We start from the raw sequence: 17,787 nt of genomic DNA on the forward strand, positions 1-17,787 counted from the left end.
GGACGCGCTTAGACAGGGCTCCTCAGTTAAGTGGTTTACTTTTGGATAGTGCTTTTAAATATTTGATTTATTTAGATATTGTTGGATTATTTTGTTATAGGTTTTCCTGTAACTGTTTGATTTTAATAATATTATAGATATAATTTTTTAAAGTTACTTTCATTGATATTTATTTAATTTTATAATGGTAGTTACGAGATCTGCCTTAAACACGTCACAGGGTATCGTGACTCACACGGAAATACCAGATGGCGATTTACGGGTGAGTCATGATTTAATCCGTTGTGGAACCTGTGGAATGTTTTCCAAGGTCGACCTGGTGACTAATCCTACCTCACCTGGGGATTCTTTTCTTTGTGATCGATGTAAGGAGTGCACCGATCTTAAATTACAATTTGGTGCACTGATGGAACAATTTGAGTCCCTGAAAAAACGAGTACTTGCCCTCGAAAATAATGCATCTGGGAGCTCGTCAGGGACTCAAAACTCCAGCAATCTGCCAAGTGATGCACACCCGATTCGAGCCTCAAAACAGAAAAACCAAGTGCAAACTACTCTGGTTAAAAAGGACATTGTTTTATTAGGAGACTCCATTGTCAGGGAAACAGGGAATATTTTTTGTAATAAAGATAGGTGGAGGAGAACCAGGGTATGTCTGCCGGGAGCAACTATTGATGATGTCACCAACAGACTGTCAGATTTTAAAGGGGGTAAAGAAAATATTATTATTCATGTGGGGACAAATGACATTAAACGTACACGATCTGACGATTTGTTGAGAAAATACAGGACCATGCTGAGGAAATGTCGCGAGCTAGGCCATAATGTCTATGTGTCTGCAATTCTGCCCAGACACGATAGGAGGGATTATATGTTAAGAGCCTTGTGGATTAACTCAAGACTTGAAGGAATCTGCAAGGCTTTAGGGGGTAAATTTCTATCAGCATGGCCCACACTTGTAGGTAGAAGGAATTTGTTTTGTAGAGACGGGATACACTTAAACAAAGGTGGTGCAAAGGTTTTTGCCAGTATTATTGAGGATACCTTAAAGGTTCAGGGAAACTGCTAGTTAGGGGGGATGTGGGTAATACTGACACGCGTTTATCTGATAATATTGGTCAATGTAACTCTTGCACATACCTTAAGGGTTCTTATCTGTTACCCCAACTGGACGTATTATCTAGATGTTCTGGGGGCAAAGACGTTTCACGTGAGCGGGTAGCTAATATCAGGGAAGAGAGCCTAAAAAACTTCAAGGGTTGTGTTAGGGTTGTTAAATATACAAGAACAGTAAATCTTAATTGTTTATACAGTAACGTTAGAAGTGTCGTCAATAAAATGAGCGAATTCGAACTGCTGGTTAAAACAAGTAACGCGGACATAATAGGGCTTACAGAGACGTGGTGCCACCCTGAAATTGGGGATGATGAGTTTCAGTACGGCTTGTATAATGTATTTAGGAAGGATAGGTTAGATAGAAGGGGTGGTGGGGTAATGCTTCTTATCAGAAGCAGCCTGAGTGCGACGATAGCTTTCCCGGATTCAGACGTTTCACATGCTAGTATAGAGTCTGTATGGTGTGAGATAGTTGGAAACAAAGGTATAATGCGAGTAGGAGTAATCTACAGACCAGGTGATTGTGAAGATTATGACAAAAGCCTCTACATGCAAATGGAATGGGCAAGTAAGCGTCAATGCCTTATTATGGGTGATTTCAATTTGCCTCTAATTGATTGGAATAAATGGGAAGGAAACTCGACATGGGGAACAAAATTTTTAAATCAACTAGATGACTGTTATTTGTATCAACATGTCAGGGAAAGTACTAGAGAAAAGAATATCCTAGACCTCATCATCACCCATGAATCGGATGACATAACAGGACTGACAGTAGAGGAACCAGTAGCAGGAAGTGATCACGGAGTTCTACGGTGGATGATGACGAGAGAGGTAGCAGAAGTAAAAGGCAAAGGAATGGGTTTTAATTTCAGAAAAGGAAATTACGATGCCTTAAGGTACTACATGGCCTCTATTACCTGGGGAGATATCGCGCAGAGAATGAATACAATTGAACTGTGGTACGCTTTTAAAACATTAATCACAGATGCCTTGAATGCGTATATACCATTAAAAAAATACTCCACGAGGAGGATTCCAAGCTGGATGACTAGTGAAGTTGCCGCATTACTTGAGCAGAAAAAGGTGGCATGGAAAGGTTACAGAACAATAAAAAGTACTGAAGCCTATAACAGCTACAAGGTGATCTGTAATAGAGCCACAGAAAAGGTTCGACAGGCAAAGGCAGTTTATGAGAAATCACTAGCAAACAGAGCAAAGAGGGGGGATAAAGAATTCTTCACATATATAAATGCCAAGAAGAGCAGGACAAACCAGATCGGACCTTTACGTAAGGGAAAGGGGATAGTAATAAATACACCAGCTGCCGTTGCAGATGAACTCAACAGTTATTTTGCATCGATATTTACAAATGAAAAGCCTTTTGTGGCAAAGGGAAATTGTGAGAGCGAAGTTAAAAAATATGTAATTAATGATATTGAAATTTCGCAAGATTATTTAATGAAAAAACTTTCGAGCCTACAGACCAGTAAAGCTCCTGGAGTTGATGGAATATACCCTATAATCTTAAGAGAGGCGGCAAGCGAGTGCATTGAACCATTGAGGCTAATTATGCGAGCATCATTAGACTCTGGGGAGATTCCCTTGGATTGGAAAAGTGCAAATGTATCTCCCATACATAAGGGTGGCTCTAAAAGTGAAGTTGGAAATTATCGACCTGTCAGTCTGACTTCAGTAGTAGGGAAAATCATGGAGGCAATGATCAAGGGTGGAATTCAGGATCATTTGGATCGAATTGAAATTCTCAATGATACTCAGCATGGTTTTGTAAAGGGAAAATCATGTTTAACAAATCTGGTTCGCTATTTCGAAAGGGTCACTCACGAGCTGGATTTAGGGAATAATTTCGACATTGTTTATTTAGATTTCAGCAAAGCTTTTGACTCAGTCCCACATGAGCGGTTGCTTTATAAGCTGGAACAGGTTGGAATCACTGGGAAAATCCTTAGATGGATAGAAGGATGGCTTCGGGGCAGGAGGCAGAGGGTTGTGATAAATGGCTATTCCTCAGATTGGGTTGATGTAAGAAGTGGGGTTCCCCAAGGATCAGTATTAGGACCACTGTTGTTTTTAATTTTCATAAACGACATTGATGAAGGGATAGAGGGCGTGATGTCTAAATTTGCAGATGATGTTAAAATTGGGAGAGTAGTTAATGATCACTGTCAAGCTGAGCTTCTTCAGAGAGACCTAGATAGACTTCAGGAATGGTCAGAAAAATGGCAGCTGTGCTTTAATCCAACAAAGTGTAAGGTATTACACATGGGAAACAGTAATCCCAAAAAAACTTATTCACTTGGTGGAGTTCAACTAAAGCCAGTACTGGAGGAAAGGGACTTGGGTGTTACGATACGGTCAGACATGAAATTCTCTGAGCATTGTAAACAGGTTGCAAGGAAGGCCCATGGTGTCCTATCGATGATCTATCGAACTTTTGCAAGTAGAGATAGGGACGTGATAATCCCATTATATAAGGCTTATGTTAGACCACACTTGGAATACTGTGTTCAAGTATGGAGACCGCACCTGAAGAAAGACATCGAGCTTCTTGAAAGGGTGCAAAGAAGGGTAACTCGCCTGGTGAGATCGGCAAAGGGGCGTCCTTATGAAGAAAGACTTCGAATATGTGGGTTGCAGAGTTTGGAAACTAGACACCTTAGAGGAGATTTGATTGAGGTGTTTAAGGCTCTGAGAGGCATCAGTAAAATGAATGAGGACAAAATTTTCAAGATTATAAATGATGCTAGAACTAGGGGACATAAATTCAAGTTACGGGGGGAAATGTTTAGATTGGACTGCAGGAAGTTCTATTTTAGCCAGCGAGTTATAAATTACTGGAATAAGTTACCTTCATGGGTGGTAGAGGCCGACAGTTTGGGGAAATTCAAAGGTCATCTGGATAGTACTTTCGGGTAAGGGAAGCGCATAGGATGATAGGTTTAATTTCCTTTTTATTTATTTTTTATTTTATTTATTTTTTTTTTATTTATTAATTATTATTATTTAGTTATTTATTTATTTTTTGTTTTTATCATTGTTTTGTTCGGATTTTTTTTTTTTTTTTTTTTGGCTGGTGCAGCATAAGCCATAGGCTTTCTTGCACCATGCGGCCGTTACTAATACTAATACTAATACTAAAAAATCTTTTCCTTCTCTATACGTCTTTCTACTTTCTATTCATCTTTTTCCGTCCGTTGAACTATTAGTGCAATATGAGGGCGATTCAGACATTCCTTCTTTTCTTATTCTCGCTATCTTCGCCTCTTTTTTACTACCTTTTCCTTCCCCTACCTTGTATTACTTCCCATTCCTATGCTGCTGCCTGTTACACATTTAAAAAAATTTTTTTTTTAACCTTAACTTAATGCAACAGTTTTACTTAAATATACACACTGCGTTGGGGCTACCTTACTCATGTTTCTGGAGGTTTTATTTTTATTATTATTATTTTTTTTTTACACAATATTATTATTCTTTAATGCTACCTCCATCAACATGGGTTTGTATAGAAATGCAGTGTTTTGGTACATGATCAGATGTAGTCCCCTGATGAAATACCTGATCTGTGTACCAATTTATTTTCATTTTCATTTTTATTTCTATTTTATCACTATTTCTTAATATTCATTAATTTCCACTTCCTTTCTAGCTTTTGTAAATATGATTTGGCTTGTTAATTCAGCCTGTTGATCCAGCCATTAATTCCACTTAATTTATTAGGTTCTTAACATTCTTTTTCTTTTATCTTCTTCCATTAGGCCTGGCACGTTGTTGTTAATAACTTTCCCATCTTACTATATCTTTTGTTAATTATTTCTAATTCTTATATATATATATAACAATTTTTTAGTTAACTATAATACGAACTAGATAAATTGGAGAATTTAACATAAAAGTATTAGGGGTGAAAACTATACTCATTAGTTCCAAGGGCCAAGTTGGACTTCTTTGTAGTACCCTATAAATAAACACATATAATAAAATAAAATGAAATTGTAAAATTAAAATGATAATATAGCTAATTATAGATATATTGGTACATTGAATGGAACGTTAACTAGGGCTGGCTCCACTCAATATATCCCATCAGTAATTAGCTGAGTGGAGTGAATAATTAGTTGAGTGGAGCTAGCCCTAGTTAGTGTTCCATTCAATGTATCCATATATCTATAATTAACTATATTATCATTTTTATTTTATTTTATTATATGTGTTTATTTATAGGGTACTACAAAGAAGTCCAACTTAGGTTACCTAAACTTGGCCCTTTGAACTAATGTGTATAGTTTTCACCCCTAATACTTTTATGCTAAATTCTTTAATTTATCTAGTTGGTATTATAATTAACTAAAAAATTGTTATATAAAGACAGATGTAATGTACAATCATAAATTTGATGGCATTAATCTGTTCTGCCACTCTTTCTCTTGTTCTACTTCTTATATTCTTTTACATAACTTCACACACACACACACACACACACACACACACACACACACACACACACACACACACACACACACACACACACACACACACACACACACACACACACACAAATATATAAAGGGTAACCCTTGTAAAACACAGTTATTAGGTTCCTGTAAAATGTCTTGTTGTGCGAAACCGTGTTATTCAGGACTAAGAAAAAGTACAAAATGTGGGGGTTATGTTCCAAAAGCTAACAAAAATACACTATTTCATTAACAAATTGTTAACAAAAAGACACCATTCTAGATTTCGTGTATCTTCTGCCTTCTTTAAAAAAATCAGTAATCTGGGGTTGTTTGCTATTGCTTGATAAATCTTTGTGAATTTCATTGTATGGAACTAAGCATTTTTGAAGCTCCCTTTTGACCTTTGGGCTCTTTTCATTCAAGAATCTGCATTCAAAAAATAAGATTCTAATTGCTCCCCTATGCTTTTTAGTGTAAAATATGGAAGTTTAGAATTTCATCTGCAATACATCATCTGAATTGATTTGATTTTACCTCCGATGCCATTTGCACCAAAACCACTATGCCGGCTTCTTTTTCTACCAGTAATTCTTGAACGTCTTCAGTGATTTTTTTTTTTTTTTAGGAGCATCGGCGACTAGGGCCATGTTACTCTGTGTATATTGCCTATAAATTGTGTGTCCTGCGGTCGATTTTCTGTTTTGCTGGATGAAAAACCAGTTTCCTTGGAGGAAAAATCCATGCTACCCTCATCCAAGCTCGACTAACTCAGCCACATTGTGAAAAAGACCCATAAAAATTCCTCCCTTCATCGATGGGATTTGAACTTGGGTCTTTTCCAGCTGGTGTGGGGAGGAGGAGGAGGAGGAGGAGGAGGGCGATTCTATCAACTGTGCTACCCACAAGAGCTTCAGTAGTCATATCATCAAACCTTTCCCTCCTACCAACATAGCAAATTCTACTATTGCACCAATTCCGTTTTCTGCCTTTTCGATCATATTTCCTGAATGAACTGACTCTGGCCATTCATTTTTCCACATGCATTTAATGTTGAGGGTTTTACTTCTTTCAGCGATAAAGCTGTGATTCTGATACAGTCCACAATTGAGAAATGATTCCATGCCTCCATTACTTCAATAGATCTGGAATCAGTTTTTTCCAAAATCAATTGTAATGATTTTCTGATGGAGTGAGTTTTAAAGGTGCATATAATGCCTTGATCTAATGGCTGAATAAAAGAAGTTGTATTAACCCAGTACAACTGTGACGGTAGGAACATGGCTTCAACATTTGGATGACTTAAATCTTTTGGATGGCCTGGTGTGTTATCCAATAGTAATAAAAGTTTAAAATCTAGATTTTTCCACAAGTTCAACAAGTACAAGTTCAATAGCACAGAATGTAACATGGGAATTTCCCAACAAAATAAAATACAGGGATTTCTCAATTTTTTTTTGACTAGCGAGTCAACAGTGGGGATTCAAAAAGAGTGGAAACGTTGAAAAATTACATCCAACATAATAGCAGGGTTTTCCCCAAACAAAAGCTCAAAAATACTCTTATGCAAGGTTTACCGAAATTCTCTAACTGTGTTAGAGCAAAACCATGTTATAAAAGTACAGTGTTGTGTGAGGATTGCTGCAATTCAATTGTATTAGAGCAAAACTGTGTTATATAGGGGTTGCCTGTATATATAATATTTTGCTGTCATAATTATAGTGCAGCTACATTCAGCCAGTGATACACAAACTTCTTTCATGGGATATATGGATACAAAAAAATTGACTTCATTGAAAAATGATCTGTATTTAATATCTATAATGGTAAATTTATTCTTGTTAATTGTGCATTTAGGGTTACTTTGAAAGTCATTATTAGTATTGTAAACTAATAATGTTGTGGGAACTTTTTTTTTGTGTAATGCTTAATCAGCTTGTTTCCTTGCATCATATTACACTACTACTAATAATAAATAATAATTCCTTATTACAGCATTTCCAAAACTTTTTTTGTCACAGAACACTTCATCTCACAACATATTCACGGAACACTTATGAAACACAAGTTTAGCGGGAGCCAAAGAACCATTTACTAATATTTTATCACATACGATGCACTGTGCATCAGGAACATCTTTATTTCCAACACATGTAAAACCGAAATTCAAATAACTGCCATCATACTTTCATTTTGGTCTTTTATTAGTTGGTTCCTGTTTTTTAACTTCAGATTTTGGGGGAACAAAAGGCTGCGATTGTTCATCCTTACTCTGAAGTGTGACAATATTGTGCTTGTTTTCATCAACCACAGTTGCAATACTAGGAGTACTTGCTTCTCGTTTTAAAGTTCCCTTTTTCAACCACAAATCCATGGTTATTTATTTTAATAATAATATTTCGAAATACTGATAATTATCAAAAAATTTATACAAGGAAGTGAGTTTAGTTGTGATATCGGTTCGCTCCCCCTCAGGATAAATCGCATGCAAATGGCATATTAGATCACTACATTGCTACTTTTTCATATATGTTATTACCTCTACACATACTTCTCTATGAAAAAGCCCACCAAAAGTGTTCCATGGTCTATCTGATTATTAGTCTATGCCAATATATTAATAACCAAAAAAATAAAAATAAAATAATGTTAAAAATTATAATGATACAAAAATGGTATATGCTACAAATATGCAAAATTTATATATTTTATTTTATTTTTTTAATTATTAATTACAGTTTTTCACAGAACACTTATTCATATCTCATGGAACACGGTTTGGGAAACACTGCATTATTATATCATTGTTTTTATGAGAAGGTGATTTTGACATAGTTATTTTGATTTAAAATGTTTTCTAAACATATAACTTAGAGCAAGTTATATATTTTCTATAACTTGCTCTAAGCAATAAAGTATTGTTTTGTGCCACAGAGCTTTCTATTTTGTGCCACAGAGCAAAACGCAGAAAGAAAAGAAATAACAGGTTGCAGGTAAAAATATGTTTAATGAACAAAAAACTTACTATGAACAAAAAACACAGTAAAAATACAGGAAAGTAATACATAGCTTTGGACATGAGGGTGTCCTTCATCAGTTGTGACTGTTAATGGACAAATATACTGAACGTCATGTGCGTGCCATGCCAGTCATGTATGGCGAACTGCATGCTACAGGTCAGGTAACAGTTAGTTGTTAGAATGGAATGCTTGCAGTTGTGCTGTAATGCCTGGGAACATTACAGCCAACGTTTGTCAGTGAAGAGGATGGTCATCTCTGTGATGCGATGGACACAACATCCCATCCCATCCCATCCCTAAGTGTAGTACCAACTGTGTGGTTTTCTACCACTTAGGGTGGTAGAAAATGAAAAAGACCTGGGAGTAATTGTGCAGTCAGATATGAAGTTTTCTGAGCAATGCAGACAGGCTGCCAGAGCAGGTCATGGGGTTTTGTCAATGATATACAGGAATTTTGCTAGCAGGGAAAAGGAGGTGATTGTCCCTCTGTATAAAGCAATGGTCAGCCATGCCTTGAGTACTGCATACAGGTCTGGAGGCCTAATTTTAGGAAGGATGTAGATTTGCTTGAGCATGTACAGAGAAGGGCAACAAGATTGGTGAGGGGAATGAAGGGATCCTCTTACCAAGTTCTGCAAATTGCAGCGGCTGGAGATTAGGCACCTGGGAGGTGATCTGATTAAGGTGTATAAGACCTTGAATGGGTTGAACACGCTGAATTCTGATGGGATCCTTCCACTTGTTCAGATTACGAACCTAAATTCAAATTGAGGAAAGGCAGGTGTAGAATAGATGTGCGGAAATTTGCCTTTAGCCGGCGGGTGGTTAATTGCTGGAACAAACTTCCATCTGTCATTGTGAAAGTTGATAGGTTAAATAAATTTAAGGAGGAACTGGACAAACGTTTAGAGGGAATGGTTGTGTGAATTTTTTTTTTGGCTGATGCTACATAAGCTTATAAGCTTGCTTTCTTGCATCACATGCCACGATTACTATTACTACCCTCTGTTTCGGTTAAAGGAACTGCTGCAGCGATTCTGACCAAATCTGACGGTAATGGTGGGACCGATCAATAATCATGACATTGCGGCGTGGATCAATGTCATGCTGGGTTGACCAGATAAACACCTATATATGTGGGTAATATTGGCACCTTGCCATCTTTGGATACCATGCCTCTTATTTCAGTCGTAACTGTAGCTTTTTCTGTCATTATTTCTGAAGGATATATGAAATTTTTTTGTTTATCAAATGAGGGTTGCTTCTGATTGGCAGATGTAAACCGTTACTCTTTTACACACACACACACACTGGTGTTCAAAGAAAGTGCATCACCCCTTAGAATTGTAATTGTCGCCCGAATAACGTAAGTATATGGCAATATTTCTTACAGATTGCATAAGATAAGATTGACATGCATAGGTGATGACATAATATTGCATCAGCTGTTACTTTCATCTATATAAGCATGCTCTGCAAGAGTTGCAGCCATTCCTTGCTTATGCCAGGATGGCAAGTTACATGCAGTTTGCACCAAGAAGAAAGAGTGCTATTGTTGCTTTACGTGAGGAAGGATGTTCTTCCAGTCATATTGCTTATAGAGTGTCTTGTAATCAGTTGACAGTGAGTAGATTTCTTTCCAAACTCAAGAACACTGGTTCTGCTGATAGGAAAAAGGAACCGGACTCAAATGAGTCTCTACGCCAAAACAGGACCGCGTTTTGAAGAGCTTATGCCTTAAAACCCCTAAAGCTTCTTCGTCTGAGCTGAAAAGAGAATGGGAAGAACATACAGGAGTGGTAGAAAGTGCTGTAACAGTCAGAAGACGCCTCTTCAAAAATGGACTCGTAGCCCGTCATTCTTAGAAGAAGCCCCTCTTCACACAAAAAATGAAAAAGGCCCAATTAATTCGGTGTAAGGAGCATGTCAAATTGACCCCGAGCAGTGCGAAGTCAGTTATTTTCTCGGATGAGAAGAAATTCAACCTGCATGGCTCTGATAGGAGACAAACGATTCGCCATAGACTTGGTGAAGAATATCATCTAGACTGTATGGTGTCTACGGTGAAATTCCCCACCAGCCAAATGATATGGAGGTGCATTTCGTATCACAGAGTAGGTCACCTGCAGTTTATAAAAGGTTCTGTAAATGCCAATGGATATCTGGCTATATTGGAAGACAAATTGCTGCCAACCATTAGAGGCCATTTCAACCTGCCAAGTAACTGCATCTTTCATGATGACTCTGCTCCTTGTCATTGGGGGAAAAGTGTAAGTTACTTTAGTTACTTTAGCTTCATTTCTGCATTAGAGGTTTGATAGTAATTGTGTTTACATTTGATACAGGTGAAAAAATGGTTGGAAGAACAGCCCATTGCAACTCTTAGCTGGCCAGGAAACAGCCTGGACCTGAATCTTATAGAGAACTGTTGGCATCATGTGGAATGTGCAGCTGCCAGAAAGAAACCAAAGACCCTTCATGAACTTCAGGAAGCCATAATTTGCGTTTGGAACCACGAAGTATCCTTTGATTATTTTCAGAAATTGATCTTGTCAATGCTTCGATGGTGTGCTGCTGTCATCAGAGCCAGAGGCGGTTCATCTAAATATTAGTTTGCACCTGGTGAACTTTTCATTTTGTTTTCTATTTAAAATGATAAATTGAAGTAAATTGAGGGCTTCTGATAACATTTCAGCCATAATTGTCGTGTTTACCAAAACTGTTGTACAGATGACCCCCGCTTAATGCTGATAATTCGTTCCTGAAAAACAGAGTGCTAAGCGAGCTCTGTATTCCCGTAATGTAACATATGTATTTGTGAGTCAAGGTCTATGCCATAGGATATTTCCTAATCAATAATAAATGGTAACGAAAAGACGCACAAATGTCAGTCAAAATATTTAATATTAAAAATTTGTACATATAAAATATTCTCCATTACACACGTATATAATTATGTGGTAAGTAACTATATTATGTTTCAAAATTAAACTTAAAATCATGAATTTATTAATCCAATGGCCCTGGGCTGTCGAGTTTTCGTAACTTTTGGTCGATTTTGGCTTGTACTTTGGTCATCTTCCTAGTAAACTAAAAGGGGTTTTACTTTAAAATTCCCACAGCGTTACCACCCAACAATAAAATCAACTGCTCCTTCGCTGCTTTGAAACCTGGCATGTTTTTTCTCTTTTCGATATGAAACTTCTTTTAGGCATTTGTTTCCAAAAAAGTCCTGTTTCATCTATGTTAAAAACTTGTTGAGAAGTTTAACACCACTCTTCAATAAATTTTAGTTCTTTTTTTGAAAGTTTCGGTTCCTTCTTGATCTGCACTTGTGACTTCTCTCAGGATTTTAAATCCATCTTACCAGCCCTTACTAGCTTTAAATGGTTCCACATTTTAAAAAATTTTTTTTTTAAAGGCGAGCTTTCTACAGATCATCATATAGGCTAATTGCTGTTTCTTTAATAATATTTAACTTAATCGCTGTTACTTTAATAATATTTAACTTAATCGCTGTTTCTTTAATAATATTTAACTTAATCGCTGTTTCTTTAATAATATTTAACTTAATCGCTGTTTCTTTAATAATATTTAACTTCACGGAATTGTGCGTTGGATATTATCTTCAATAAAATTATTTAGAAGTCTCTCCATTTCGATTATAATAGCCGGCCTAGTTGCTTGCAGTGGACAGCTGCCTTTCCCGCTGCTAAAATTAATTCTTTATTTTTTATAATTGTTCTTACAGTTGAACCTGCCAGTCGTAAATTATTGTACACATTCACTTGTCGTTGAACGAAATTGATTCGCTTCAAAACATATAATTTAATTTTCAAATTCAGTATTTTTCTTACCTTAGTAGGCTTTGTACCGCGTCCAGACATTGTTCCTTTTTAATTCTTATCCACCATTATTAATCTTGGAAAATGTAACTGTGTTGCATTAATTATGATACAACGTTCGAGTAAACTGTCTGTTACAGATGATCTCTAACACTCTACCGAGTGATGATTAGACTTCGGATAAATGCATATAACGCAAATATTACAAGCAATATACTTGATCATTTTTAATTCATTGAAGAGGCCTCTGGAGGAATCTATAAAATGCCTTTATTATAAAGGCATTTTATAGATTCGAGTCAGTATTGTTTAGTAGCATTACAGATGAATTGATCATTTTTTTAAAATGTTGATCATAACAAGTCACCATAGTGCAATTAAATTAGAGTGGGAAACTTTGCTATTCATTTTTAAGCTATCAAATACATCAGATGAAATGGTTTCGTTAAACATGCCAAAAATCCAATCTGTCGCTAGTAGATTGTCGTTATAGTGAGTTGTGACAGCAATAGAGTGAAATATGGGTTATAATATAAAAACAGCGTTATAGCAAATTAGTGTAGAGCGAACCACGTTATAACGAGGGCCTGCTGTATAAAGGTTGCAAATGCTCATTTTGGAATATTTTGAGAGCACCTGTTAAATATTACTTAGCTTTGCCTTAACTTTTAATAAATATTTTTTGTTTATATTTCTATTTGTGATGCTAGTCATTAATGTAACATACTATCGCGAAAAAGGGTTAGAAATGTGAAATTCCTAGGTGATGCACTTTCTTTGAACACCAGCGTGTATATGTATATATTTTGCTGTCGTTATTATAGTGCAGCTGCATTCAGCCAGTGCCATACAAACTTCTTTCATGGGGTATATGGGTACAAAAAAATTGGCTTTATTGAAAAATGATCTGTAAGTATTTAATATCTATAATTGTAAATTTATTCTTGTTAATTGTGGGTTACTTTGAAAGTCATTATTAGTATTATAAACTATCTCAAAAACACTAAAAAATGTGTGCAGGGGAACATAAATTCCTCGCTTAGCACAGCTTCAAAAAGCACAGGTTTCACTATAACCCGGTTTTCAATTAAGTTTAAATCAAATTTACTGTACATATTAAAACTCATACAATAGCCTAGACACATACTCTACATATATGCTAAATGGTTGTAGCCTAGGTATGCATACATATATGCTGCGGTGCCAACTCTATTCTCTCACATGGAACACCTCAGGCAATTTAGCAGAAACATGCAACAGTGTTGGTATTCTGAATTCCATCCTGATGAGATGACGTGATAGCTTTTCAGACTTTTCATTTCACAATTTATTTTTTACCCTTTTAAATATGACTGAAAATATATTTGCATCTTGGCTAGAAATCACTGCCAACAACTTGCATTCTGTTTGCAGCATGTTTTGCCCAATTTGGTTTTGAATCGCAAGTTCAGCTGAAGACATTATGAAGATTGGAAAAGATTTGGGATTCGAAAATTTGGACACTGCCAATGTATGTGAGTGCACTGACTCACATGGTGCCTCCGTAGCCAGGTGGGCAGGAGCAGCAGTGCGTAGCATACACTTCTTGATTAGACCGGAGTTCGAGCCCTTGACCACCAAATACGGAGGATGCGGAAAGGTCAGGAAATGACCACAGCATATCCCCGGAGCAATATGGCCTTAGTTGCTAATGCTCCTAAAAACCAAGTAACAAACAACAAAAAACAAATGACACATGAAAATGACTTAGGTGATGCAACTTTCCTTGAAATTGATGAGCAAACTGCATATGAAGAAAAGGAAAACAATTCTGAAGTAGCACCAAAAGAATTTTCAACAGAAGAATTGGAGAAAGTTTTTCGGGAAGGGAGGATTGACATGGCCTTCAAGGCAATTATGAATGGAGATCCGAATGTTGAACGTAGCATTAAGATATGGTAAATTTTACAAGATGGGATTTGATGCTACAAAGACTTGTACGCCGAGAAAAAGAAGAGACAACTTCAACAGACTTCATTATTGAAATACCTAAATAAACAATAAAGCTTTTTTCTCATCTCTCATGATGTTACTTTTTCATTAATAAAATTTTTGCAATATTTTTTAGCTCAAATCCTTTTAATTGGCTATCAAGTGGAAATTGTTTATAGATTTATTATAATTTGTTTATAGACTGTTTCTCTGGTACGCATTCAATTAAAATCCATTATAATTATACCTCGATCAGCACAGTTTCATATAACACGGAACAGTTTTGGTACCAATTATCAGTGCTATGCAGGGTATTGCTGTGTATATATATATATATATATATATAAAATTGGAGTAAATTTTTTTTTTCCAAAATAATTGTAAAGGTTGAATATCACTTCATATAGTAATAATGCATTTGTACCAAACAGTGTTGTAGTTTGAATTTTACATAGTTAAGAGGCTTTCTGTCCTAAAATTTTATTAGTCTAAGTAGTACTCCTTTTGTCATCTCATATTGTGTAAATAAGTTGCAACTGTATCTCTGAGTAACTATCTACCACTGATGAGAGGGCATATAGATTTGAAACTTTGCCATCTAGATGGTACTCAACTCAAAATATGTGACAGGACATTTTTATAATGGGGCAAATGTTACTTGTTTGAAGTATAAAGGGAAGGCAACTAGCTGTGAAGGATTTCACAATATGAGATGTTATAATAATAATGCCTGTGTACAAACTTCAGTTTGCCTTGAAATTCAGCTGTAATAGTTGATGTGTTTTCACTAAACAGTTTGAGGCTTTCTCCCTAAAATTTTATTAGTACTATTTTTACTTAACTCTGCATATTTAATTTCGATTTTTAATTTGTGTCTTTATTTTATTGTTTTACAGAATGAAGAGTAATGATCCATCTCGACGGGTAAAGTGCAGGAGCCCATGTGGAAATTGTATCGAACTAATAATAAAACAAATAATAAATTAATAATGAAATAGTAAAGCCCAGCACACGTAACGGGAATTTGGGGGGGGGGGGGCTGCCCATGAAGTCCAAGAAAGACAGATTAATCAGAAGTTTTGCTTCAAGTGCTAAATTAGTTAAAAAAAAAAAAAAAAAAAAATTTTTTTTTGATTTTCGTCAAAAAAATATCTGTAAAAAATAAAAGAGTGGACTGGAGTGCTACATAAATAGTAGACCTCAGTCATATCGAATAAAAATGGTAAAAAAAAATTGTTTTAAGCATTTTTAAATGTGATATATATATATAATTGATTTCTTTATTTATTATTATTTTTTTGTTTTCCACAAAGATATCTCTTTATGTGTACAAACAAAAAAAAATCAAATGAATCCAAGTCCAAGTTATATGCAGAATCAGGCAAAACTCTCCACCCTATGACTAAAATTTTATCTGAGTCATACTGCCAGTGTATGGCCTAGCATTATAATGGGGTAGCCCCATTAAGCTTATCAAGTGTTTTTGGCAATATTGTTCCTTATTGGTATTTGACCATTCTCTAGAATATCAACCAAAATTGGACTTTCTCTGTCCCACAGTACTGTGGCCATCATTTTTTGTGATGATATGGAATTTTGAGGTTTCCCTCCACTAGAGATGTTGGATGTGTCCAATCATAGAATGATGTTTAGAATAAGGGTCATAATGAAGGATTTGGGTGTTATCACATGTTATTAGCCTTTTAAAAAATCTTGAAAGTTATTGCACTGCACTCCTACCGCAGGTCTTGGCAGCTGTCCTGCCTGGAGAATTTATTTCTCTTGTTAACAGCATGGGTATCCATTGTCAGCATATTTTCCTATAATCTAGAGTGTCTAAAATGGCTGATACACTTCTCTTTGAATAACCTAGTGATTGCATCATTGCATATCTGTATCTATCACTGACCAATAGCAGAAATGGGCATGAGGTTGACTGTTCATAACTTCAGACCTGTGATAGAGAGAAACCTTTATTTTAGCATGTTTTTCTTTAATATCTATACTAGCAGTGTATAAAATTTTGTGATGCTAATGCAGTCAAGAGCATTTCCTATGGACTGGCTCTTGTATATTTGTTTTATCCATTACCAAAAAGTTAAATTTGTAAAAGTCTGTTGCCTTTCTTTAATTTTATGTAGCACTTGGAATGGCGATTTTCATTTGGTTTTAAATCAGAATATCCTCTAAGGAATAATTGTTTGTGTATTTACAAAAACAACAGAACATTTTTAAAAATGAATTTTAAAAATGTGATATTAATTTAAAGAGAACACTGTAATAATGCTATTCACAAGGATTGAGTTGATGTAAACAGCTGTTTACATTAATTCAATCTTTCTAATGTAAAACAGCTGTTTTACATTAGAAAGAATAATGTTTTAATTTTAACATTTATAAAAAAAATGTCATGGTTTAGGACTTAAATATGTTTTTGAGAGAAAATCATGCCTAGTTAATCAAATGTCTTAGCTTAATAGCAAGCTAGTTGCAGAGATTATTGATTATCTACCATTCAAGGCATGAAGGAATCAGCAGATAACAGATTTTGATAGATAGACTGATCCCTTGCCAACTGCAGATTTGTGATAATATAGTTTTCTATTTTTGTAAAGCTTTGAAGATTATTTTACACGTTGTTTATTTACATTTATTTTACTGTTTATTTTGTCCTCTGAACATTCAATAAGTGCTTGAAAGTAAATGTGTGAAAAGAGTGAACTAATATCAATGAAAACTAATATCATGCTTGAACAGCACATTGCACAGGTTATCTTGATCAAAATACATGAAATGAAAGCATTTCAACTGTGTATAGTTAATCTGTTTATTACTAATAGAATCTAACAGTTATACATTTCATGGATGTTTCCGCCTGTACTTCTTCAGTGATTATTAGACATTGGATTATATGCACTAAAAAAACTATTACAATTAATTGAACTACAGTTTCTTTGTATTCAACATGTTAACATAATAAAACCATTTGTGAAAATTTTTAACATCTTTTTTTAAGTTTTCCCTTTCAAACACACACCTGGAATAATTTTTGATACAATACTTGATAACATATTTCTCAAAGTGATCCATTGTAAATTTGTGGCCTTACAAGTAAGTAAATGCGATGCGGTGGTTCTGCATCTAATTTTCCTCATATAAAATGTGCAATATAGCAGCTGCAAACATCTATTGTTTTGTCAACGGACATCCAAATATAGTTTTCTCTAATATCTTGACAAATTTAGTCAAGATATTAAATAATGTCATCATAAATAGTGTTAAGGTAATTCCTTCTCGAGGTAGATTTGTCTGAAATATTTTGATTTATACAATATTTTTTCAAAATTTAACTGAATACTC

At 35.3% G+C, this 17,787-nt stretch overlaps 1 protein-coding gene across 2 annotated transcripts in view; it reads left to right on the forward strand.

Moving 5' to 3' along the window:
* The window catches only part of LOC150078411 (E3 ubiquitin-protein ligase MARCHF5-like), a 229,979-nt gene extending 214,529 nt beyond the window's left edge, over positions 1 to 15,450 (forward strand). For both annotated transcript variants that reach the window (XM_090385465.1, XM_090385466.1), the window contains one exon: positions 15,324 to 15,450. In XM_090385465.1, the coding sequence (XP_090241591.1) occupies positions 15,324 to 15,335 (12 nt within the window). In that variant the 3' untranslated portion in view covers positions 15,336 to 15,450. The remainder of the gene's footprint in view (positions 1 to 15,323) is intronic.
* Positions 15,451 to 17,787: the final 2,337 nt, after the last annotated feature.

The sequence above is a fragment of the Mastigoproctus giganteus genome, chromosome 11, assembly GCF_048544385.1.
Source record: "Mastigoproctus giganteus isolate SK-2022 chromosome 11, ASM4854438v1, whole genome shotgun sequence".
Classification (NCBI taxonomy): domain Eukaryota; kingdom Metazoa; phylum Arthropoda; class Arachnida; order Uropygi; family Thelyphonidae; genus Mastigoproctus; species Mastigoproctus giganteus.